This window comes from Petaurus breviceps, unplaced genomic scaffold, assembly GCF_028583685.1.
Source record: "Petaurus breviceps papuanus isolate PSGF00001 unplaced genomic scaffold, PetGlider_PUasm1.0 79, whole genome shotgun sequence".
NCBI lineage: Eukaryota > Metazoa > Chordata > Mammalia > Diprotodontia > Petauridae > Petaurus > Petaurus breviceps.
In genome coordinates, this window is record NW_027186523.1 from 1,210,880 (window position 1) to 1,235,719 (window position 24,840).

At 38.1% G+C, this 24,840-nt stretch overlaps 1 protein-coding gene and 1 pseudogene across 1 annotated transcript; one reads left to right on the plus strand and one right to left on the minus strand.

Annotated features, from left to right (window-relative positions):
- Positions 1-17,882: 17,882 nt before the first annotated feature.
- Positions 17,883-22,323, minus strand: LOC138175783 (elongator complex protein 5-like). Its single transcript, XM_069106264.1, has one exon. It carries the CDS (start codon positions 22,163-22,165, stop codon positions 21,296-21,298), a length of 870 nt encoding a protein of 289 aa, XP_068962365.1. The 5' UTR covers positions 22,166-22,323; the 3' UTR covers positions 17,883-21,295.
- A 1,090-nt stretch (positions 22,324-23,413) lies between these two features.
- Positions 23,414-24,280, plus strand: LOC138175784 (activator of 90 kDa heat shock protein ATPase homolog 1 pseudogene; annotated as a pseudogene).
- The last annotated feature ends 560 nt before the right edge of the window (positions 24,281-24,840 follow it).

Sequence of the window (24,840 nt, forward strand, 5' to 3'; positions counted from 1 at the left end):
TTACTACTATGATTGGAATCCGCTTATTGGTTTGAGGATTTGGTCTTCTGGTGTCTGAATAAATGCTTTGCTTCCGTCCTCTGGATGGAGAGTTTGTTATATTTTGTGATCCAGTGCCATGCAGGAATATTTATAGTCACAGTCGGTATTGTGATCATGGGTGCTGTAAATATTGCATTGCAACTACAGTGAGGAACTAGATAATTTTTTTAAATAGCTATGGCAGTTTTATTTATTGATTGCTTGATGGAGAACAATTACACCATTACAAAAAAAGTTATACTTGGCTCAGTAGGCAACCTTTTTAAGCATAGCCATATTATTCAACAGAAGAAAAAAAATCCCAAAAGCCTACCCAATAGAGCATTTACAAATGCACAAAACATGTCACTTTGGCTTTTATATCTTCTAGATGAAAAAAAAAACCTCTTTAGCACAGAGGGATTGCAGCACTGGCAGGGGACTGAAATGGAGAAGTGTAGATAGCTGAACCGTTTTAAGGAACCAGGTTTTAATTTGCTGTTTAGTATGAAATATGAAGACCTTCATGTCATAGTATTGCAATGTTTGTGGAGGCCAGACAAACAATTTGGCATTGACATAAGTACCAGCATGCCTTTTAAGGGGTTAGTTGGTAGTGAACAGAGAGACTCTGAGTTAGGAAAATCTGGTTTCCAGTCCTACCTCTGATACATATTGGCATGTGGGACCCTTGGCAAGCCACCTAATTCAATACCCTAATTCAACAGACTCCAAGAAGAGACCACTTGCCAGTTGCACTGGGACTATCAGAGCTTAACAGTTTAGATCAGAAGTGTCAAACTCATGGCTAGCAAAACTCCCAAGTGCACCAGAACCAGGTTAAAACATAATTGGGATGCACTATTGGTAGAACTGAGAACAAATCCAAAAATTCTGGAAAGCAATATGGAACTATGACCAAAAACGAACAAACTGCACATGTCTTTTGACCCAGTAATTCTGATGCTAGGTCTATACTTCAAAGAGATCAAAGAAAGGGGAAAAGGACAAAAGTATTTATAGTAGCTCTTTTTGTGGTGGCAAAAAGTTAGAAATTGAAGGGAACTCATCAGTTGGGGTAAATGATATAAAAATGTGATGAGATACTATTATTCTATAAAAACATGATGAATAGGATCATTTCAGAAAAACCTGGGAAAACCCATATGAAATGATACAAAGAGAAGTGAGTAGAACTATACAATAATATCAGTGTTATAAAGATAAACAACTTGGAAAGACTTAGTAACTCTGATCAACACAATGACCCATTCTAATTTAAAAGGACTCATGAAGAAACATGACATCCACCTCCAGATAGAGAACTGATGTATTCAGAGTGCAGATTGAAGCCTATTTTTTCCTATTTCTTTTTTTCTGAATATGGCTAATGTGCAAATTTGTGTTGTATGACTATACATATTTATAATGGGTTTTCTTTTTCTTATCTTCTGAATAGGTGGGGAAGATGGGAGGGGAGGAAGAGGATTTGGAACTAAAAAAAAGAATTAAAAGTCTGTGCTTTAAAAACATAAAATGCAAGTAAATATGTTAAAATATAATTGGGAAATATTTATTTTTTGTTTTGTTTATTTACTTTTATTTTACAACATTCAGTTCCACAGTCCCTTGAGTTTCATTTTTTTCTCCTCCCTCTTCCCCTTTCCCCTCCATCATGGAGGTATACACTTGAATATAGGATCTACAAATATCTTCACATTAATCTTTAGTCAGATTGTACAGAAGGATTATAACTGATGGAATGATCTATGGGAAAGAGGAAACACAACAAAACAAAACAAAAGAAAGAGCAAGTGGTTTGTTTCACTCTGCATTCAGACTCTGCATCTCTTTCTCTGGATGTGGGTATCTCTTTCAGTCATGAGTCTTTTGGAGTTGTCTTATAACCTTACATTGCTGAGAGGGACCCACTCTATTGACGTTAGTCATCACACATATGTTGTGTCTGTAATTGTGTAGAGATTTCTCCTGGTTCTGCTCTTCTTGCTCAGCATCAGTTTATATAAGCCTCTCCAGGTTATTGTGAAGTCCGTCTGTTCCTCATTTCTTATAGAACAGTAGTATTCCATTACATTCCTGTGCCACAACTTGTTCAGCCATTCCCCAATTGATGGGCATCCCCTTGATTTCCAATTCTTTGCCACCACAAAAAGAGCCTCTATAAATATTTTTTGTACATACAGGTCCTCCTCCCACTTTTTTGATCTCTTTTCCTACCCTAGAAGTGGTATTGCTGGGTCAAAGGGTATGCACTTATTTATAGTCCTTGAGCATAGTTCCAGATTGCTCCCCAGAATGGTTGGCTCAGTTCACAACTCCACCAACAATGTATTAGTGTTCCAATTTTTCCACATCCTCTCCAGCATTTATCATTTTCCTGTTTTGTCATCTTAGCCAATCTGACAGGTGAGATGTGGTACCTAAGAGTTGTTTTGATTAGCATTTCTCTAATCACTAGTGATTTAGAACATTTTTTCATATGCTTGTAGATATCTTTAATTTCATCTTCTGAGAACAACTGGGAAATATTTAATAAAATAAAGATGCAGCATAACATACATAATGTTAATTTGTAGTTCTCTAAATTAATATGAGGTCCATAGATATCTGTTTCTATTTGCATTTGACATTAATGATAGATAACTAACTCAGATGAGGAGAGCTATGGGATATAGTATATGGGCTGGGAAGTCAGCTGAATCTATCATGGTTTTAATGAGAGTTCTGTTCAGATAGGGAGAAAAGGATAAATGTAAGTGCAGTTCTTTCTGTCTTAATACTCTACCTATACTTAATACTCTACCTAGGGAACAGAGGGCAATTGTAAATCTGGAGATAATGGCAAACAACATAGGCTATCTGCAAGCTCAGGAATGGGATTACTTGCCTGTGAATTTGTGGATGCTGCTAGTCAGTTTGGCCTCTCTATGAGCACAGGAGATCATGGTAGAAGAAGATCACTAGCCAATCTAGGCCAACGACTAGACAGTTGACAAATATTTATTAAGCACCTACTATGTGCCAGGTACTATACTAAATACTAAAAAAATATATATAAAATTAGACTCTGCCCTGAAGGAACTCAAAGTCTAATGGAGGAGACAATATACAAACAAAAATGTCCAAACAAGATACATTTGTTGTTCTTTAGACAATCAGTAATGTCCAACTCTTCATCATCCCATTTGGGACTTTCTTGGCAAAGATACTGGAGTGTTTTACCATTTCCTTTTCCAGCTCTTTTTACAGACAAGGAAACTGAGGCAAACAGGGATATGTGATTTGCCCAGGGTCACACAGCTAGTAAGTGTCTGAAGCTGACTTTGAACTCAGTCCTCCTGACTCTAGGACCAACTCTCTATCCACTGCACAACCTAGCTGCCATGTATACATGATAAACTGGAGATAATCAACCAAATCTCCTACAGAAGAAAGGATATGAGCTGAGTACTGAAGGAAGCCAAGAAAGTAAGGGTGCAGAGGCAGCAGAAAGAGCATTTCAGTCATGTGGAAGAATTAGTGAAAATCTTGAAGTCAGGGGATCAAATGTTGTGAGAGAGGAACAGAAAGAGCCAGTGTTGCTGGATCACAGAATACTTGGAGAGGAGTAAAGTGGAAGAAGCCTTGAAAGGTAGGAAGGGGCTATGTTGTGAATATAGCACAGTGAAGACTTTAAAAAGGAATATTTACTTCAAAAGGTATGATCACAAATATACAAACTTACTCGCCCAATCCTAAATAATCTTAGTAAATGTTGTCTTTCTTGGAAACAGGCGCACATAATTTTATACCAGTTCAATAAAAGGGTACAGACCTTGAAATTTTTTTAATTAAAAACTCATTTTAAATTTTATTAAAATAAATTTTATGGATTCCCCTTGACAACAGTCATATCAACCTTCTTTCCAGATCCAACTCTTCCCTGTGACAAAGCAAAAACATTCAATAGTGACTTCATCTGATGGTGTATATACAACATCCAGTCCTAGTAACTGGCAAGATGATGGAGTTATATTTCATCATCTGATCTTTGGAACTTTCAGTAATTTTTTCTGATATACAGAGATTGACTTTCTTTAAGTAATATTTTAACTTATATTGTTGTACTCATGTATTTTATTCTCTTGATTTTTCTCTATAGTAGTTAATACACATCTTCCCATGTTTCTCTGAATTTCTCAGCCACTGTTCCTTACTGCATAATAACATTTTATGACATATTCCAACTTTGGGTTATTTTTTTTTGCTACCATAAAGAGCAAAATAGTTGCTATGAATAGTTATAAAAATGAAAAAATAGTTATAAAGGATTGCTATACATATTTTGGTATATATTGAATCTTTGCTTCTTTGACTTCCTTGCTTAATAGTGACACAAAGAGTGTGGAGAGTTTATTCACCTTTCTTGTATAATTTCAAACTGATATTCACAATTATTGGGTCATTTCACAACCCTACGAACAATTGTACATGGGTTCCCGTATACCCTTTAACATTGATCATTGCCATATTTCGTCATCTCTGCCAATTTTCATTGGTGGGAGGTGAATCCTAAGTTTATTAAATTTGCATTTATCTTTTTTTTTAAGCAATTGGGGTTAAGTAACTTGCTCAAGGTTACACAGCCAGTTATTTCTGGGTGTGGTGCTAAGTATCTGAGCCCGGATTTGATCCCCAGGTCATCCCGACACTGGAGCTGGTGCTCTTACTTGCTGAGCCACCTGGCCGCCCCTAAGCAATTGGGGTTAAATAACTTGCTCAAGGTTACATGGCTAGTTATTTCTGGGTGTGGTGCCGAGTGTCTGAGCCTGGATTTGATCCCTAGGTCATCCCGACACTGGAGCTGGTGCTCTTACTCGCTGAGCTACCTGGCCGCCCCTAAATTTGCATTTATCTTGCTATTACTGATTTATATCATGTTTTCTTGTAATTATTTATAGTTTTATTCTTCTGTGGAAAACTGCTCATGTTCTTTGACCAGTTTTGTATTGATAAATAGCTGTCAGTGTTAAACATTTGTCAATTCTTTCTGTTTCTTGGATAGGAGACTTTTATTAGATCTTAGAAGCAAACATTTTTCCTACTCTACTCTTTTACTTTATATTTTCTCTTTATTTGTACAAAAATTTTTTATATACTTGAAATTAAATCTTTTTTCTTGCATAATTTCCTCTATCTCTTTTTTGGATAAAAATTCACTTCCTAGACATAGTTACGAAAGGTGCCTGATTGTATTCTAATTATTTTAGGGTGTGACCTTTTATATTTCATTTTAAGCTTACTGTGATATATGTTGTAAGACGTTGACTTAAGTCTAATAACTGCCAAGATTACTTTCCAGTTTTCCTAGCAGCTCTTAGAAAAAAATCAGTCTAATAATATATGTTGTTGGGTTTATTAAACATGGGACTATTGCTTTTTATTGTTTCTCTTGCTTGTTCCTGTTCTTCTAACCAATTTTTCTATTTCCTAACCAGTACTAAAAGAATTTTGATGACAATGATTTCAAAATATAGTTTAAATTCTGGGAATACTATGCCTTCTTCATTCCTACTTTTTCCTCATTATTTCCCTTCAGATTCTAGGTCTTTGGTACTTCTAAATAAATTTTTATTATTGTTTTGTCTACTTATAAAAAGTATTCATTTAATAATTTGATTAGTATTGCAATAAATCAGTAAAATAATTTAAGTAGTATCATTACTTTTATTATATTGGCATGGTCTGACCACAGTGACTATTCCTTCCATTATTTAAGCCTTCATCTAGTTCTACAAAGAACATTTTGTATTTTTATTTATATAAATCTTGTGTATGTCTTAGAGGGCAGCTAGGTGATGCAATGGATAAAGCACAGGGCCAGTAGTCAGGACAGGCCTGTGTTCAAATCCAGCCTGAGATGCTTAATAGCTGTTTGGTCCTGGGCAAGTCACTTAGTCTTTTTTGCCTCAGTTTCCTCATTTGTAAAATGAGCTGGAGAAGGAAATGGAAAATTACTCCAGCATCTTTGCAACTAAAACCCCAAATAGGGTCACAAAGAATTGGACAAGACTGAAAAGACTTAACAACCTATCTTAGTAGGTATGTTTTGCAATTTTTGGATCCCCCCCATGCATTAATATCTCTAATTATAATTTCTTTCTGTTGATGTTAGTACTGTATAGAATTGCTGATTTTCTTGTGAATGATCTTGGATTCTTAAGAAATATTATTAAGGGAGTCACTTCCTTGCAGGTCCTGCTCCCACCTCCCCCAATTTATGTAAAAAATAACTCTAGACAAATTTTGGAGCTACAGAACCCACAAAATAACACAGAGAAGCTAACCTCCTCCTGAGGACAGTCCAGTAGGCCAGCAGCAAGTGGCCAGAGCAGTGCTCTGGGAGCCGACCCCAGCCCCACTGGAGCTAGAAGTCTTAGCCTCAGGGTGGCCTGACCAGCTGCTTGCTGGAGGGACTTTGGACCACCAGCAGCTGTGGTGGTTTCCCGAATTATCAACCCATAGAAGCCAAGGACAAAGTGAGAGGTCAGTATGGACTTTGGGACCTGGGAATTCAAAGGGTGATCCGACCTTTGCCTCCTGGATGAGAAGCGGCTGAGGTGCCCAAGCTGTGCAGCCCCCAGCACGTGGTAGTTTCAGCTTCTGGCCTGCAGAGCGTAGGGGGACCAAGCAACCAGTATGAGGGGTAATCATTTGACTTGCTTGGATCTGGATTGCTGTCTAGGGTGGAGGTCCTGGGGTGCGTGATCAGCTTGCCAGAGTGGGTGGAGGCTTCAGACAGGTCACCCAACTAATACCTTCGGCAGCTGCAAAAACCCCAGAATTTGGGATAAAGTTTCTGTTTCTGGTAGCAGAGTTCTACTGTGGCAAAAAGCCCAAAAGTCAAGCAACTGAGGGGCAACATGAGCAGGCAAAGGAAGCAAAACACACATAGCAACCCAACTTTGCACTACTATTTTGGGGACAAAAAGGATCAAAGCATGGAACAGGAAGAAGACAGAGAAGTCAGAATCCCTGCACCAAAAGATTCCAAGAAAAATATGAGCTGCTTACAGGCCATAGAGGAGCTTAAAAAGGATTTTGAAAATTAAATAAGAGAAGTAGAAGAAAAATTGGGAAGAGAAATGAGAACCATGTAAGAAAATTATGAAATGAGAGTCAACAGCCTGACTGAGGAAAATAATACCTTAAAAAATAGACTAACTAAAATGGCAAAAGAGGCTCAAAAAGGCAATGAGGAGAAGAATGCCTTAAAAAGCCCAATTTGCCAGATGGAAAAAGAATCTCAAAAGAGGAGAATCATTCCTTCAGAATTAGACTGGAGCAAATGGAAGCTAGTGACTTTATGAGAAATCAAGACACTATTAAACAGATCCAAACAAATGAAAAAAATAGATGGCAATGTGAAATATCTCATTGGAAAAACCACTGACCTGGAAAATAGATCCAAGAGAGATCATTTAAAAATTATTGGAATATATGAAAGACATAATAAAAAAAAAACAACCTAGAAATCACCCTTCAAGAAATTCTCAAGGATGGGGCGGCCAGGTAGCACAGCGAGTAAGAGCACCGGCTCCAGTGTTGAGAAGATCTGGAGATCGAATCCTGGGCTCAGACACTTAGCACCTACCCAGAAACACCTGGCCATGTAACCTTGAGCAAGTTACTTAACCCCAATTGCTTAGGGGTGGCCAAGTGGCTCAGCGAGTAAGAGCACCGGCTCCAGTGTCGGGATGACCTGGATCAAATCCGGGCTCAGATACTCAGCACCACACCCAGAAGTAATAACTGGCCATGTAACCTTGAGCAAGTTACTTAACCCCAATTGCTTTAAAAAAAAAAAGAAATTCTCAAGGAAAATTGCTCTGATATTTTAGAACCAGAGGGCAAAATAGAGGTTGAAAGAGTCCACCTATCACCTTCTAAAAAAAGATCCCAAAAAGAAAACTCTTAGGAATATTAGAGCCATGTTCTGGAGTTCCTAGATCAAGGAGAAAATACTACAAGCAGCTAGGAAGAAACAATTTCAATACTGTGGAAACACAATCAGGGTAACTCAGGATCTGGCAGCTTCCACATTGAGGGATCAAAGGGCTTGGAATATGATATTCCAGAGGTCAAAGGAGCTGGGATTAAAAGCCAGAATCACCTACCCAGCAAAACTGAGTATCATGTCCCAGGGGAAAATATGGTCATTCAGTGGAACAGAGGACTTTCAAGCATTCTTGATGAAAAAACCAGAGTTGAATAGAAAATTTGACATTCAGATACAAGAAGCAAGAGAAGCTTGAGAAGGTAAACAGGGAAAAGAAATAAGGAAATTATCAAAGCCTAACTACTTATATTCCTACATGGAAAAATGAAAATTGTAACTTATTAAACTTTTCTCAATATAAGAATAGCTGAAGGGAACAGAAATGTATATATGTGTGTATGTATATATATGTATATGTGTGTATATGTTTACATACATATATATCTATATAGGAAGGTATAGGGGTAAATGAATACATATGTGAGTATGTGTATATATGTCAACATGTATACATAGACAGAGGGCACAGGACCAATTGAATAGGAAGGGATGATACTTAGATGAAAATAAGAGGTGAGAGAGGAATATAATGAGAGGAGATGGGGAGATACAGAATAGGGTAAATTATCTCATAAAGAAGAGGCATGGGAAAATTGTTACAATGGAGGGGAAGAACAGGAAAGCAAAAGGGAATGAGTCAACCTTATTCTCATTGAATTTGGCTTAGGGAGGGAATGACATATACACTCAACAGGGTATCTCAACCTACAAGACAGTAGAGGGGAAGGGGAAGAAAGGGGGGGATAATGGAAGAGAGGGCAGGCTGGGGGGGAGAGAAGTTGGAAGCACCCACTTTTGAAAAGGGAAAAGATCAAAGTAGAGAATAGAACAGGTGGGGGGTGGGATAGGATAGAGGGAAATATAGTCAGTCTTCTACAATATATCCACTATGGAAATGTTTTGCATAGCTACTCATGTATGACCTATACTTAATTGCTTATCTTTCCGGTGAATGTGGGTGAGAAGGAAGGAAGGAAAAGAATCTGGAATCCAAAATTTTAAAATCAAATGTTTAAAAAAATATATATATGTATATATAATTTATATTTTACATGTAACTGGGAAATGTGATATACAGGCACTGGGGCATAGAGATCCACCATGCCCTACTGGAAAATTGAAGAGGGAATGGGAAAAGATATGGGAGAGAACAGATTGGGGGAGGGGATATTCAGTGGGAACACTGTTTTGGGGTGGTGGGTAGGGAAAATTGGGGAGAAAATTTGTAACTCAATCTTGTGGAAATGAATGATTTAAACTAAAAAAAAATAAAAAAGAGAGAAAAAGAAAAAAAAGAAATATTATTAAACAATAATAATGGTGAACCATGATAATTTAGGTTATATTATTGGCTGTGTCGATTCAGGTTAATAATTTGGTTTTCCATAATTACTTTAGGGGCTGTGTAAATCAGATAACTGAAATTGAATAATACACTTTTATTCTATACAATGATTTTGAAAAATTTTAGTTTAAAATGTTTGCATAAATGTGCACACATGTTTAAGTTCATGTGAAAATAAAATGTTTAACTCAGAGGTATTGGAGTAGTATAATATTTCATTTCAAAATCTGAGCCTTTCCTATATCTAACCTTACTATAAACTTTTGCATTAACTTAATATTTACATTCCCGCTTCCTCTATCCTTTCTACTAAAAAAAAACTATCCTAGACATAAAATATTAAAATCTTCTAAGTGCCTTCCTCATAATAGTACTGTGAGGTAGATGGAACATATATAAATATCCTAATTTTCTAAATGAGCAAGCTGCATCAGAGAGGGGAAGTAACCTACCTGGAATCATACAACTAGAAAGTGTTTGCTGACTCTGTGACTTGAATTCTGGTGTTCTGGCCACCCCACAATTAGAACTCTTTCTTTTTACCATACTAAACATTTAGGGAGGTATTCCTTTTGCCTGAAATTTCAGATGTTCAATATTGCTTACAGCATGACTTTATTTTGCTTTTGTACTACAGTTTGAATTATAGATGCATAAGTGTGGGCATTGCTTTGGTAAATTAATCTGCCATTGCTCCTCACTTACCCCTGATCAAGTGAAAACATCCTTAATCAATCAATCAAAAATATTTCAATTAGATGTGGTAGGAAGTCTGTTGGGGTTAGTTGAAGAGACTTTGTCATGACTGTGGGGACATAAATAAAACTAGAAAGCTTGTTTGGAATCTGGATTTGGGCTTTTGGGAGTTTAGAAGTGTAAGGGTTTTCTTTTAGCCAAGTTCCAGAGAAGGAATCATTTGGGGGTAGAGGAGAGGATGGTAAACCCAGAAAGATAGCTTGAAGCCTGCTTATGAAAGGTTTTAAATGCCAAAGAGAAAATTTTCAATTTTATCTAAAGGCAATAAGGAGCTACTGGAGATTTTTGAGCAGAGAAGTGTCATGGTTAAATTTGTGCTTTAAAAATAACACTTTCGAAGAAAGAAGAAAACCAAATCACCGATATAAAAAATGAAAAGTATGAAATTGCCACCAATGAAGATAAAATTAAAGCAATAATCAGGAGCAAATTTGTTCAATTATATACCAATAAATTTGACAATCTAAGTGAAATGTATGAATATTTACAAAAATGTAAATTTCCCAGATTAACAGAAGAAGAAACAGAACACTTAAAAATCCATCTTAGAAAAAGAAACTGAACAAGCCATTAATGGCTAGGAAAATAATCCACAGGGCCCAATAATTAGGAATCCTACCAAATTCCTTTTATGACACAAATATGGTGCTGATACCTAAACAAGGAAGAGCCAAAACAGAGAAAGAAAACTATAGACCAATTTCCCTAATGAATATTGATGTAAAAATTTTAAATAAAATACTAGCAAGGAGATTACAGCAATATAACAGGACACATACACTATGACTGGGTGGGATTTATATCGGGAATGGAGAGTTGGTTCAATATTAGAAAAACTTTCAGCATAATTAATCATATCAAAAACAAAACCAGTAGAAATCATATGATTAGGTACAGAAAAGGCTCCTGACAAAATACAATACCCATTCCTATTAAATTAGCAGGCATTTTTCACACAAATAAAGTCAAGTCTAAATAACTGGAAAAATATCAATTGCTCATTGATAGGCTGAGCCAATACCACAGAAATGATGATTCTTTCTAACTCAGTTAATTTATTCAGTGTCATATCAATCAAACTACCAAAAAATTATTTGTAGAGCTAGAAAAATAATAAAATTTATCTGAAAGAACAAAAGGTCAAGAATATCAAGGGAATTAATGAAAAAATGAAAAGTAAGGTGGCCTAGGTGTAACAGATTACAAACTATATTATAAAGCGGTAACCATCAAAACTATCTGCTGTTGGCTAAGACATATAGTGTTGGATCAGAGGAAAAACAGAGTAGTAAATGACCATAGCAATCTAGTGTTTGATACACCTAAAGACCCCAGCTTCTGGGATAAGAACTCACTATTTGACAAATACTGCTGGGAAAACTGGAAAATAACATGGCATAGACCAACATCCTATACCATATACCAAGAAAAGGTCAAAATGGGCACATGATTTAGACATAAAGAGTGATATCATAGGGGTGACCAGGTGGCGCAGTGAGTAAGAGTGCTGGCCCCAGCGTTGGGAGACCTGGGATTGGTTCCGGCTTCAGATACTCGGCACCCACACAAAAATAAGTGGCTGTGTAACCTTGAGCAAGTTACTTTACCCCGATTGCTTTAAAAAAAAAAAGAGTGATATCATAAGCAAATTAGGAGAGCAAGGAGTAGTTTTCCTTTCAGATCTATGGAGAAGGGAAGAATTTATGTAAGAGATGGAGAGCATTACAAAATGTAAAATAGATACTTTTGATTATATTAAATTAAAGGAGTTTTGCACAAACAAAACCAATGCAATCAAGATTAGAATGAAACCAGAAAGCTGGGAAAATTTTACAGCAAGTATCTCTGATAAAGGACTTGTTTCTCAAACATATAGAGAACTGAGTCAAATTTGTAAGAATACAAATCATTCCTCAATTGATAAATGGTCAAAGGATATGAATAGGCAGTTTTCAAATGAAGAAATCAAAGCTATCTATAGTCATATGAAAAAAAAGGTTCTAAATCACTACTCATTAGAAAAATGCAAATTAAAACAAACCTTACTGAGGTACTACCCTATACCCATCAGATTGTCTATGAAGGACAATGGAAAGGAGGGACAAAGGAAAATGATAAATGTTGGAGGGGATAGGGAAAATTGGGACACTAATGTACTGTTGGTGGAGTTGTGAACTGATCTGGATAGCAATTTGGAACTATGCCGAGGGGGCTATAAATTTTTGCTTACCCTTTGATTCAACAATACCACTATTAGGTCTGTATCCCAAAAAGAAAAGAGAAGAGGGAAAAGAGAAAAGGACCTATTAGTACAAAATTGTTTATAGCAGCTTTTTGTAGTATAGATATATTTTTAGTGTTGTTGAGTCAAAAAAAGAAAATAAGGTTAATCAGCATGACTTATTCTTCATGTTAACTGCTTCTGTTTCTTTTTCCTAGCCATAATTTAACAATTTGATATAGAACGTTTGCCAGAAATGAAGTCAAGGTTATTGGCCTATAGTCTGTAGACCATATGCTTGTGACATTTGCCCTTTTACAATAATCCTGTATGTTTTTCATTGTTCATAATCTTTAAAAGCTCTCTGTAAGTAGCTCAGCAATCACATTTATTATTTTAGGAGTCTAGCTATATTTCTATACCACTTTCCAAACCTTCCTTTGTCTGAATTGGCTAAGTTTCATGTCCACTCCCTTTACTTCCATATTTGTATATTCTCCTTTTCACACCCTAATGATAAGAAATAGCAAGTTCTATATCTTCTTTTTCCTTTCTGCCCTAAGATATTCTTTTTACCCTCCTTTCTCTTTCCTCTCTTAAAATTCAAACATTTGAACCACTTCACTTGCACCTTTTAATTTTTCTTATTTAACTAACTGCAAACTCTTTGAGGACAATAAGGTTCTGAAAGGACACTTGTTTCTTCTCCCCCTTTTAGAATTTTTTGCACTAAATTATCTTATGATTCCTTCTGATTGCTCAAATGAATTTACCTTTTCAAATTTCTCTTGACTCTTGTACTTAAAAGTTTCTACTCAGCTCTGGTCTTTTAATCAGAAATGTTTCTCTTCTTTGTCTTCATTCACTCACTTGGTGACCTTATCGTCTCCTATGGGTTTAATTATCATCTCTATGTAGACAACTTTAAAGCCTCTTTATAAAGTCCTAATCTCTTTCTTGAGTTCCATATCACCAACTGCCTACTGAATATATTGAACTGAACTCCTTAAGTATCTTAAATAATTTGGGAAAAACAGAACTCATTGTCTTTTCCTCAAAATGATCCCCTCTTACACATTTCCTGCTTTCTACTGAGATATCAATTATCCTTCTAGTCACTCAGGTTTGCAGCTTCAGTTCCATCTTCAAGTCCTCATTTTCCCTCAAACTATAGTCAATTGCCAAATCTTGTTATTTCTACCTTCACAACACTTCTTGTATAAATCTGCTTCTCTCTACTCACATGGCCACCATCACTAACTCAGTCTCTCATCTGGACTACTGCAATAATCTCTTAACTGATCTCCCTGCCTCAAATCTTGGCGTACTTCAAATCATCCTCTACAAAGCTCACAAAATGATTTTCCTAAAGTACTCGTCTTATTATACCACTCTTCTCAGTAATATTCTATAACTCCCTATTCCCTTCAAGATCAACTAAAATCTTCTCTGTGTCCTATTTAGAAGCTCTTCAAAATGTTCCCCCTTCTTGTTATACATAACTGAGTTCTAGCCAATCAGAGACTGGTATGTGAGTTCTAGCCAATCAGACATGGGTATTGAGTTTTAGCCAATCAGATATGGGTAGTGAGTTTTATCCAATAAAATGCCAATTAGAACTGTATATTAAGACAGCTGGTGGTATGAGAGAGCAGATGTTGAGAGAGCCAGTATTGAGAGAACTGTTAGCATTGAGAAAAAAATGAAGAAACCTCTGGGAGCTGAGGAGATCTCTGACAGCAGAGACTTGCTGAGGGAGTCTTTGAACTTTGAAAGTGAATAGAACTGTGGGGCAGAGATCTGCCTCCTGGGAGGGAGGCTTAGCTTTAGTCCCTTTTGAGAGCTGTTAAAGTGAACTAAGCTCTTATTACAGAGCCTCTGGACTTTGGAGATGAATTGAGATGATGGTGCTAGTGGTGCATGTCAGTATTGTTGTTGCCCTGTTAAGCTTTGTTTTCCCAGAGGCAGAAGCTGTGGCAGGAGCCCCTTGAACCTGATGTTGGGGAGAAGCAAGGAGAGTTTGGAGTGGAGCAGTCCCTATGAGCTGAGACATGGAGCAGGAGCAGAGAGCTGCCTATGTGTGAATTCAGGCAAGAGTCAGGAGCAGTCAGTCCACAGAGGAAGAGCCATGGGACTTGGAACTCAACCTCAAGTTAAGATGAAAGAGGACTTTACTTGGATACTTATTAAGGAGATTATTCTTACAGTGACCTAGGGGTAAATGGTGTGGTATTTTCTGCTACCCTTTAAGGATGTGTTATGCTAGGGAAGACCTTAGCCTGGGATCCTCTGATTTGGGGGATGCAATGATATATGCTGTGTACTGTGATGTTCTTACTGTGACCTAGGGGTAGATGGTGTATTTTCTGCTACTCTTTAAGGATGTGCTGTGCTAGCAAAGATTCTAGCCTGGGACCCCTGATTATGTAAATAAGTATTTGGGGAATGCTACTGAATGCAATGATATATTATGTATATACATATATACATATTATTATATAATAGTGATATATTTTGCTTAAGGATGTTGTTATGAATGTTATGCTTTATATTATTGAACAATGTTTAGTTCTGAGTAGAGAGTTAATTATACTATGTGATTAGATCCTGAAAATTATTCACAGCAGCAGTCCTCAGGTGTGCTGCTATGATTGGTGTTACAATTACCCTCTTCCAAACACTCTCTAGAAGCCATACTACTTGCCACACATAATGTTCCATGTCTGATCTATAAGTCTTTGCACTAGCTGCTTACCATTCTGGAAATGTTTTCCCTTCTCATGTCTACCTCTTAGAGCTTGTCAAATCCTGTTTACCACTTACATCCTTTCACCTCACTCCAACCCACCTTTCCAGCTTTATTAGGTGTCATTTCTCTTTATGCATGAAACACTCTAGTCAGTATTCTACTTCCCATATCTGTGCTTTTGTACTGACTATCCTCCATGCTTAGAAATCACTTTCTCCTTACCTCCACTTCTTAAAATCCTTAGTTTCCTTCAAGAACCCGCTTAAGCATTAATGTCTATGTGAAATCTTTTTTAAATTTTTATTTTTTATTCTGAACTTAAGAAAAAAATAAGCATTTCCATTACAAAGTAGAAAAGAAAAAGAGGATTGCACATGAAACTGCAAATCTCTTTAAGTGCAACTTGCTTTTCCTTTTAAATACATAATAAAGTTATCATGTAACTTTCCTTTTTTCCTTCCCTCCCTTCCTTCCACCCTAGAGATGGCTACCATGAGGTACAAACATGTGTTTCTTACAGCACAGCAGTAAGTCCATCACAATCACGTAGCACAACTTGTTTAGCGATTCCCCAACTGATAGTCATTTGCCAAATTTGTAGTTCTTTGCCACTGCAAAAAGAGCTGCCATACTTATTTTAGAACATGTGGGTTCTGTTCCTTTTCCCCAGATCATCTTGGGAAACAGACTTAGTAGTGGTATTGCTGGGTCAAAGGGTATAAGATAGTTTAATAACTCTTTGGGTATTAATTCCTGATTGCTCTCTAATATAACTGGATTAGTTCAGTTCCACCAAGAATGAATTAATGTGCCAATTTTTTCACATCCCCTCTACCATTTGTCATTTTCCCCTCCTACCATTTAGCCAATCTGATTAGGTGTAAAATGATATCTCAAGGTTGTTTTAATTTGCATTTCTCTAATCAATAATGATTTAGAACATTTTTTCATGACTATAAATTGTTTTGATTTCTTCATCAGAAAATTGCCTGTTCATGTCCATTGATCATTTATCAACTAGGGAATGACTCATATTTTTAAAGATTTGACAAAGTTCTTTGTATATTTGAGATATGAGACTTTATCTGAGAAATTACCTATATTTTCTGTTTTTCTTCTGATCTTGGCTACATTTTTAAATTTGTACAAAAGCTTTTTAATGTGATCAAAACTGTCCATTTTACACCTCACAATGCTCTCTATCTCTTGTTTATTCATAAATTGTTTGCCTATCCGTAAATCCAATAGGTAATATATTCCATTTTCCTCAAATTTTCTTGTAATATCTCCTTTTATATCTAGGTCATGTATCCATTTTGATCTTATCTTGGCAAATGGTGTAATATATTGCTCTATGCCCAATTTCTACCAGACTGCTTTCCAGTTTTCCCAACAATTTTTACCAAATAATGAATTCTTATCTCAAAAAACTTAAGTCTTTACACTTGTCAAACACAAGATTACTATAGTCAGATGCTGCTCTAAATTGTATGTTTACTCTTCTGCTGATCTATTTCTTAGTCAGTACCAGACAGTTTTGATAATTACTGCCTTATGATAGTTTAAGATCTGCTACTGCTAAACCTCCTTTACGCCTTTTTTTCATTAGTCCCTTTGATATTCTTGACCTTTTGTTCTTCCAAATGAATTCTGTTACTATTTTTTTCTAACTTGGTAAAATAATTTTTTGGTAATTTAATTAGGATGGCATTGCATATATAGTTCAGGTAAAATTTTCATTTTTATTTTATTGGCCCTGCCTACCCATGAACAATTAATACTTCTCCAATTATTTAAATATGATTTTATTTGTATAAATTTTGTTCATATAGTGTATGGGTTTATTTTGGCAGGTATACTCCCAGATATTTTATACTGTCTAGAGTTATTTTAAATGAGGTATCTCTTACTTTCTCTTCTTGTAGGGTTTTGTTGGTGATATATAGAAATGCTGATGATTTATATGGGTTTACTTTACATCCTGCTACATTGCTAAAATTGTTTCAATATTGTTGTTTACTGTGCACTGTGATCTACTGATTCTACTTCATTTTGCATCAGTTCATATAGGTCTTGCCATGTTTTTCTGAAATCACCTCCCTCATTTCTCATAGCACAATAGTATTCCCATCACAGCCATATGCTGATATGAATATTATAAATATTTTTAGATAAACTTCCATTTCTTTTAAATTCATAGCTCTGCTGGCACACAAAGGTATATGGTATTTTCTGATAATCCTTTTAAATTACTCTGTCTTATGATTTTGTCTGAATGTTGTACTTTGGTAATCTTATTTTTGTTCAGGTTAACTTCAGGTTTATTAATTTTGCTAGTTTTCTTTTAAGAACTGGGTTTTAGTTTCATTAATTTTATTGTCTGTTTTTCCTCTAATTTTCAATATCCCCTTTTTTTTATTCCTTTGGATTTTTCTAATTGCGTCTTTTTTTTTTTTTTAAATTTTGTTGATCTATGCTCCCAGATGTTTCTATAGCTATATCCTACAAATTTTGGTATGTCTCATTAACATCATTCTCTTTTCACCATTTCTAAGATTTGTTCTCTGATACACTATTCAGTATGTCATAACAGTAAGTCACCATTTAGGTTTGTATTTTTTCTTGTATTCTCTGCACTATTTTTTATTGCATTACACTGGAAAAGATGGCATTTAGTATTGCTTTAAAAAAAATTTTTTTTTTATTTTCTCTAGCCCCTAGCACATGCTGTTTCTATAAAGGTGCCATGTGGTGCTCTCTCTCACACTCACACACATTTTCCCATGTATTTTTTATTTTTAAAATAATATTTTCCCCCAATTACATGTAAAACCAATTTATAACATTCACCATTCTTATGTTTTGAGTTCCAAATTCTATCCCTTCCTTTTCCTCCTCCCTGAGGTGGTAAGCAATCTGATGTTATGGATGTACAATCACGTAAAACATTTCCATATGTCATTTTGAGCAAGGAAAAGCAAACAACAAGTGATTTGTATTCAGATGACATCAGTTCTTGATCTGGAGGTGGATATTTTTCATCATGAGTCTCTTGGGCTTGTCTTGGATCACTGTATTGCTGAGAATAGCTAAGTTATTCACAGTTCTTGATCATACAATATTGCTATTACTGTGTACAATGTCCTCCTGGTTCCACTCACTCCAGTTTGTATCAGTTCATGTAAGTCTTTCCAGGTTTTTCTGAAGCATCTTGCTTGTCATTTCTTACAGCACAATAATATTCTATTATGATTATATATCACAACATGTTTAGCCATTCCCCATTTGATACGAATAAGCATCCCCTTAATTTCCAGTTCTTAGTCACCACAAAAAGAACTGCTATATTTTTGTACACATAGGTTCTTTTCCCTTTTGTTAGGCTATAGATCTAATAGTGGTATTGTTGATCAAAGGGTACTATGCAGTTTTACAGCCCTTTGGGACATACTTCCAAATTCCTCTCCAGAAGGACTAGATCAGTTCACAACTCCACCAACAGTGCATTTAGTGTACCAGTGTTCCCATATCCCCTCCAACATTTATATTTTTCTTTTGTGTCACATTTGCCAATTTGATGGGTGTGAGGAGGTAACTTGTTTTAATTTGCACACATTCTTTAGTATTCCTGCTCAGATGTTTCAAAAGTTTCAACACTAAAATTTTCAAGTTTTTTTGTATCTTTCCCATCCTCCATAATCTTTATTCATTTTGTTTTGTTAATACCTTTTGTTTTAGAATCTAGACATTTCCTGTTACTCTATTTCTCTCCCTTGTTAAGAAATAAAAACAATTAAGGAAAAATGATTGACAAAATAACAATATCCAATAGTGCATGAAACAATCTGCTATCAAAAGGTTCACTGCTTAGCACAGTGCCTGACACATAGTAGCCACTTAACAAATGTTTGTTGGCTGATTAAAAACTGGGAAGATTCTTCAAAATCTTTAAAAGATAATTGATATTGGTTTACTAATCAGATTTCACAGTTAGAATGTAGTTCATCTTGGTCTGGTGCCTCAAATACACCAAACAGCTACATGTTCTTATTATTCATTACCTATGCAAGGAACAACAGCACAAGTATAGGAACCTTTCCAGCAATGGGACCAAGCTCTCTTACACTCTCTGGCTCATTACACCTCCATTTCAAGGCCCTGTCAGGGGCACATCTCTCAAATCTTTGGTTTGGCTAATGTTTAGGGGCTGCCCCAAAATAATTAGTAAGATCCCTTATAGAAAGACATTCAGTTTATAAAGTAGATCTTATATTAAAAAATGTATAATATACTAAAAATATAGGATGGCTATTTCCTTTTTATCACAAAAGAAATGTTTAAAACAAGACCTGAAAGCACACACTGACAAATATTTAAACACTATACAGTAACTCATAATTTTTATTTTCTCCCACAAGGCAAAGGCTCCTCAGAAACTCGTGGAATCGCTGAGCACTTTCACTTCAGATCTACACTGTCTGCTCAGCTCACTCAAGGTCTGTATTTTCTAGCAAGTCAGGTTCTTCTTGTCCAGTGGTTATCTTTCCTTCTAAGAAATACTGCCCAAACAGCAAGTACTTTCCACTGGGCAAACTGTACTGATTCTGGAAATCACAGATTCTTGTGCTCACAAGGTTGCTGCCAAGGTTAGGAATTATGCATTTTAGGATTAATGTTTGGTGACCTCTGCTCAGGATAAGAAACACAAAGAAGAGGAAGCTAGGTCATGGTGATTTAATCTCAGTCTTACCTAGACAGTACATGTTCTCACTGCCATGTGTGAGCAGCTGCCAAAATTGTTGGGGGAAAGGGAGAGCAATTGTCTGTACCATCACTGAAAGCCTAAGGTAAAGCTTGAAGAGTCCTGACATACTTGACCATCAGGAAGAGAATGAGCAAGAAGGCAGTCAGTCCTCTTCAAGTCTACTAAGGTGGGTTGGCTCAGTGGCCTGACTTGGCACAGCTACGCTCCCTTTTCCACCTGTCACAGAGACTTAGGGGACCAACTAGGAACTTTTGTTCCAGCACACTCCTGAGCAAGAGACCAAGGCTTCATGTGTCATCAGAAGTGACTAATTATGGGGCCACTAGAAGAGGCCAGAAAGCATGCTGGATGTGCCCTAGCCAGAGCATGGGTGACTGGCATCTGAGGGCTTCTCTAATAACCACCATCACACTTAACCTGGACAGAAACTCACTTCTGATACCTGCCCCTCTCCACCCCCCTGCCCTTTACATTCCAAAGATTATTCTCTTTAGCAGAGAAAACAGATTCAAAATAAAATCTGAGCAGCTCTGCCTTCTCTCCATTAATGGTTTTAATCTTTCCATTCACAATGAAAAGTGCTCCTACCCCTCCTTTGATTCTCTCTTCCAAATTTAGTCAAACTCAACCCCACTTTTATTTTTTAATCTTAAATTAATTCAATTGCACTTGTTGGACAATTATTAAAAAGGGAGTAGAAAAAATTATTCAAATAACAGAGGTGAAACCTGTTACTCCATTCAGTGGCACAATGAGCACATGATTTGGAGTGATTCTAGAATCTCCTGATTTTACTCATAATCTTGAGGCTGGTAGAGCTAATGAGAAGGGTAGCCTCATTAGTTACCCTTTCTAGAACTTCTGCTTAGCTAGAAGGCTCCTGATGAACTGTCCCCTTGCATTTCCTGGTGAAACAGTTCACACTGTGGTGTGGTCCATCTTTAATATAATCATACTTATGTGTAAAGCCCCTTCAGCAGTTTTTCCCCCTAACCGTCAGTTTTCTTTACCAGCTAAATGTTTATCTGTTTTCTTCCTGATTTGAGAAGACCAGTTACTCTGAGTATAGTGAAAAATAAAATTTATATTCAATTATTTCTACAGCAACCACTTCTGCACCATCTGCTCTCTGATACACTGCTTTAAAAAAAAAGAGATCCTAGTCCTTTCCCAGTTACAACTGTATTTTCAAAGGCAATTCTGACTGTATCAATTTTTGGTTTACACATTGCCTTTAAACCATAACTTTCAAGTTGAGATATCAGGGCAGCACATCAGGAGGCTCTAAGCCAATGCCAGAGCTAGGTGTCCCATTATCATCAGATATCCAGGTCATTGTCTGGGTCTTCCTGGTCCAGGTAGTCGTCAGCATCAGGCTCATAAAATATTTGGCTAGTGGAAGAGGCTAGAGCAGGATGAAGCAAGGACTGCTGCTTTTCAGAACTGAAATGGAAGGGCAGGGCCAGTGTATCCCGGGCCTCTCTTTCTTTCTTGGACAAGTGCACGTTAAAGGTCAGGTCTGCCATGGCGTCCATCGTGGGTGAGGGGGGTCTGCGCTGGAGCTGGGCCTCCAAAGGGGGTTCCCTGTGGAACTGCAGGCTTAAGTTGGGCAGGATGGAGAACCAATGGGTCTGCTCGATCGGGCGATGTCTGGGCTTAGGATGGATCACTCTAGCGGTGGTGCAGCCCAAGGCCCCGCCCACAGTCACCTGGAGCTGGGCCAGACTCCCCAAGGCGCCCAAGGGTCCCGGGCCATGTATGTCCTCATGCAACAGGCCAAGCACACGGACCTGTCCGGGGTGGGCGCTGCCACGGCCCAGGGCTCTCAGAGCCTGGCAGAGGGCACTGCAGGGGACGTGGAGCAGCAGCCAGCTGAGGGAGTCCACGGCGAGGGTGCACTGGCCGGGGTCTGCTCCCTTCAAGCATGCTCTTAGGGCTCCCAGGGGTCCCCCGTTCCCGGCCCAGCCCTGGGGGTCTCTGAAGACATCATGGTAAACAAGCCGGCGGTTGGTATCAGAGTCCAAGCCTTCCCTGAATGCTTCCTCGCTTACCTCGCAGCCCAGGACTTGCACTTGCTCCCCTTTCAGGGCGACCTCCCGAATCAAAGCCTTCAGCAGGCTCCGGCCCTCCCACTCCACCGAGTCTCGCAGCAGCACCAAGTCGCCGCGGCTGCCGAGCAGCTGCAGCATCTTTCCTCCCGGCTCTCCTTCCCGTCAGTCTGGACAAGCCCGGCCCCACACGCGGCTCCAGGAGGCGCGCACTGATGGCGTAACGGGGCTTGAGTTCGGATCCCCCGCGGCGGGACCTTCTTCCACCCCTGCGGGTCCCGAAGGCCTCTTCAGGTCGCTCACTGTGACGTCATCGGTCTTCCTCCGTGCGGGAGGCGGGGCTTGGGGAAGGCGCGCCTCCGGGTCCCGCGGCTTGTGTGGGGTGGGAGTTAGGGCTGGAAAGAGACGCTCAAAGGGAGAAGCTGAAGGTCGATCCTCAAGCCACCTCCCAGGTCCAGGTGGGAAGTTAATACCAGCCTGGTATGGCCTTTCGAGGAGAGCACCCCTTCCTTCTTTAAGAAAGAGTGGGGGAAGTTGCATCCGCTTAGGTTTCCTGGAAAGGCGTAAATAGCCATTAGGGACTGTTGTGATTGCGTGAGCGCATGCGCCGGACTACTCCCTCTACCTTTCGCAAGTCCTTGGCTTTCTCATACTTTCATCAAGGATACCTTTGTTGTGCTCCGCAATCATCTTAGTAAGCACAGGAAAGAGGAGGCCGCCAGATGGCGCAGTGGATAGGACGCTGGACCTGGAGACTGGGAGATCTGAGTTCTAATGTGGCTTTAGCTGTGTGCCTCTGGGCAGCTCACTTCAACTTCTGTGTGCCTTAGTTTCCTCATCTGTAAAAATGGAGATAATAGCTACCCCCAAGGTTACCTGGAGAATAAAAGCACTTGGAAAACCTGAAAGAGCTACGTAAATGCTAGTACTTATTAAAATACGGATGGAGTAATAAAATGTTAGAGCAATAAAATAGTAGTTATTCAATTGCAGGAGAGGAATGGAAAGTTGGAGGACTGAAATTCTCAAAAATGAAATTCCAAAAACACAAAGGGAAACAATTCCGATGAAGAAAAAGTCTGAAGTGGATGTACAGAGAAATCAAGCAACTAAGAAAAAAGAAGCATATGCAACAAAGGAAGAGCATGTAATGAGGAATGAATATATAGAATAAATTGGCATGGCCTTGTGTAAGAATACTGTCGAGAGTGCTAATTTTCAGAAATAGAAAAAGGAGCCCCAAACTGGGAAAGGCGTTTTGTTGACCACACTTACATAATAGAAGATCAGTTTCAGTACTAGCTGTGTAGCCCTGGGCAAATGTCAATCTTAGTTTCCTTATCTGTAAAATGGGTATAATAATAAAACAAGGATGATCCACATTAAATCATGGAGGAGCAGACAGATGCCACTAATGTCAATAACTGGCACTGGACTGAAAGGGATGTTTCAAACTGGTCCACTGATAAGCTGATGGAGAGGCATCAATCAACAGTCACAAAGGCAAACTCATCTTCTATAAGTAGACCATCAAACCGAACTGGACAAGTATTTCTAAGTCAGCAGTGAAATACAAGGGACATGTAGAGATTCCCAACTTGTCAGATGAAAATAATGTCAGTCAAGTAGAGATTGTTGTGAGCCTTGCCAAAGTTGAATCTGACACAACCCTCTTGGCCTTAATGAAGCAAGGTGTCACGAAAGATCTGAGGATGCAGTAGAAACTTATATTAGGATTCTTAAAACAGAATTCACAGAGGGCAAGATTTTACCTTCTCTTGATCTAGCCTCCCAGCTGCTGGCAAAAGCTGAAGAGTCCAAAGTCAAACCTGGTACTTTGGCAAGTCATCCTAAAACTGTTTGAGTGAAGATTATCACCTGCAAGGAGGACACTCATCACCAAAGGAGGTCTTTAGGGTGTTTGTCTCTCAGAAGATGGTTTCAGACCTTAACCCATGCTTCTGCCTTTGTTAGAAGCAGGAAAGGGTGGAAAGTTTCACTTACTGGATGACAGTGTCACTTGGGAGTTCTTAGATCTGGTCCCTGAAAAAAAGATTGTGATGAAATGGAGGTTTAAATCTTGGCCTGATGGGTTTACTACTATTGCCTTGACCTTTATTGGCAAAGATAGAGAGACAGAACTTCTTATGGAGAGCGAAGGCATCCCATAAGGAGGAACAGACAAAGCAGGGCTGGCAGTGGTATTATTTTGAGAGCATCAAACAGACCTTTGGCTTTGGTGCACACTTATTCTGATGTTAACTAATACAGAACTATGGCCCACCCAGTAGCTCTGTCCAGCTCTCTAGTGTCCTGCAGCTGTGATTGGCAGAACTGCACCATTGCAACCACTATCGTGGGACCTAGCTCCCCTCCCAATTCATATACCATGGGTTTATGCATGTTTTCTGCTGGGCAGGTCAGACAGTAAATTATCTTTTATGTATATGTATGCTAAATAAACATAACTTTAAAAAAGGTCTCAGGGTTTGTCATTAGGATAAAAAGAGAATATTTATAAAGGACTTTGTAAACTTAAGTGCTACAAGAACAACAGCAACAACTACTACTGCTACTTTGAAACAACTGACTATTGACTATTTTGCATTTCCCCTCCAGTTAACCAAGTGGGATCTTTCTCTTCCCTGTGGTTTCTTTCTCTCTGGGTGATACTTCCTGGCTAGTCCTGTTACTTCCTTTGCTCTTCTGCAACTGCTCTGATAGCTGTTGCTGGGAAGAGGAAAGATACTTAATGTCTTTGAGATCTCACAAGGTCCTGAACCAAAGGAAAGAAGGCAGAAAAAAAGAGGTGACCC

Excerpts from the sequence above, each read along its gene's own strand:
- LOC138175783 (XM_069106264.1), bottom strand. The coding sequence starts at position 22,165 with ATGCTGCAGCTGCTCGGCAGCCGCGGCGACTTGGTGCTGCTGCGAGAC.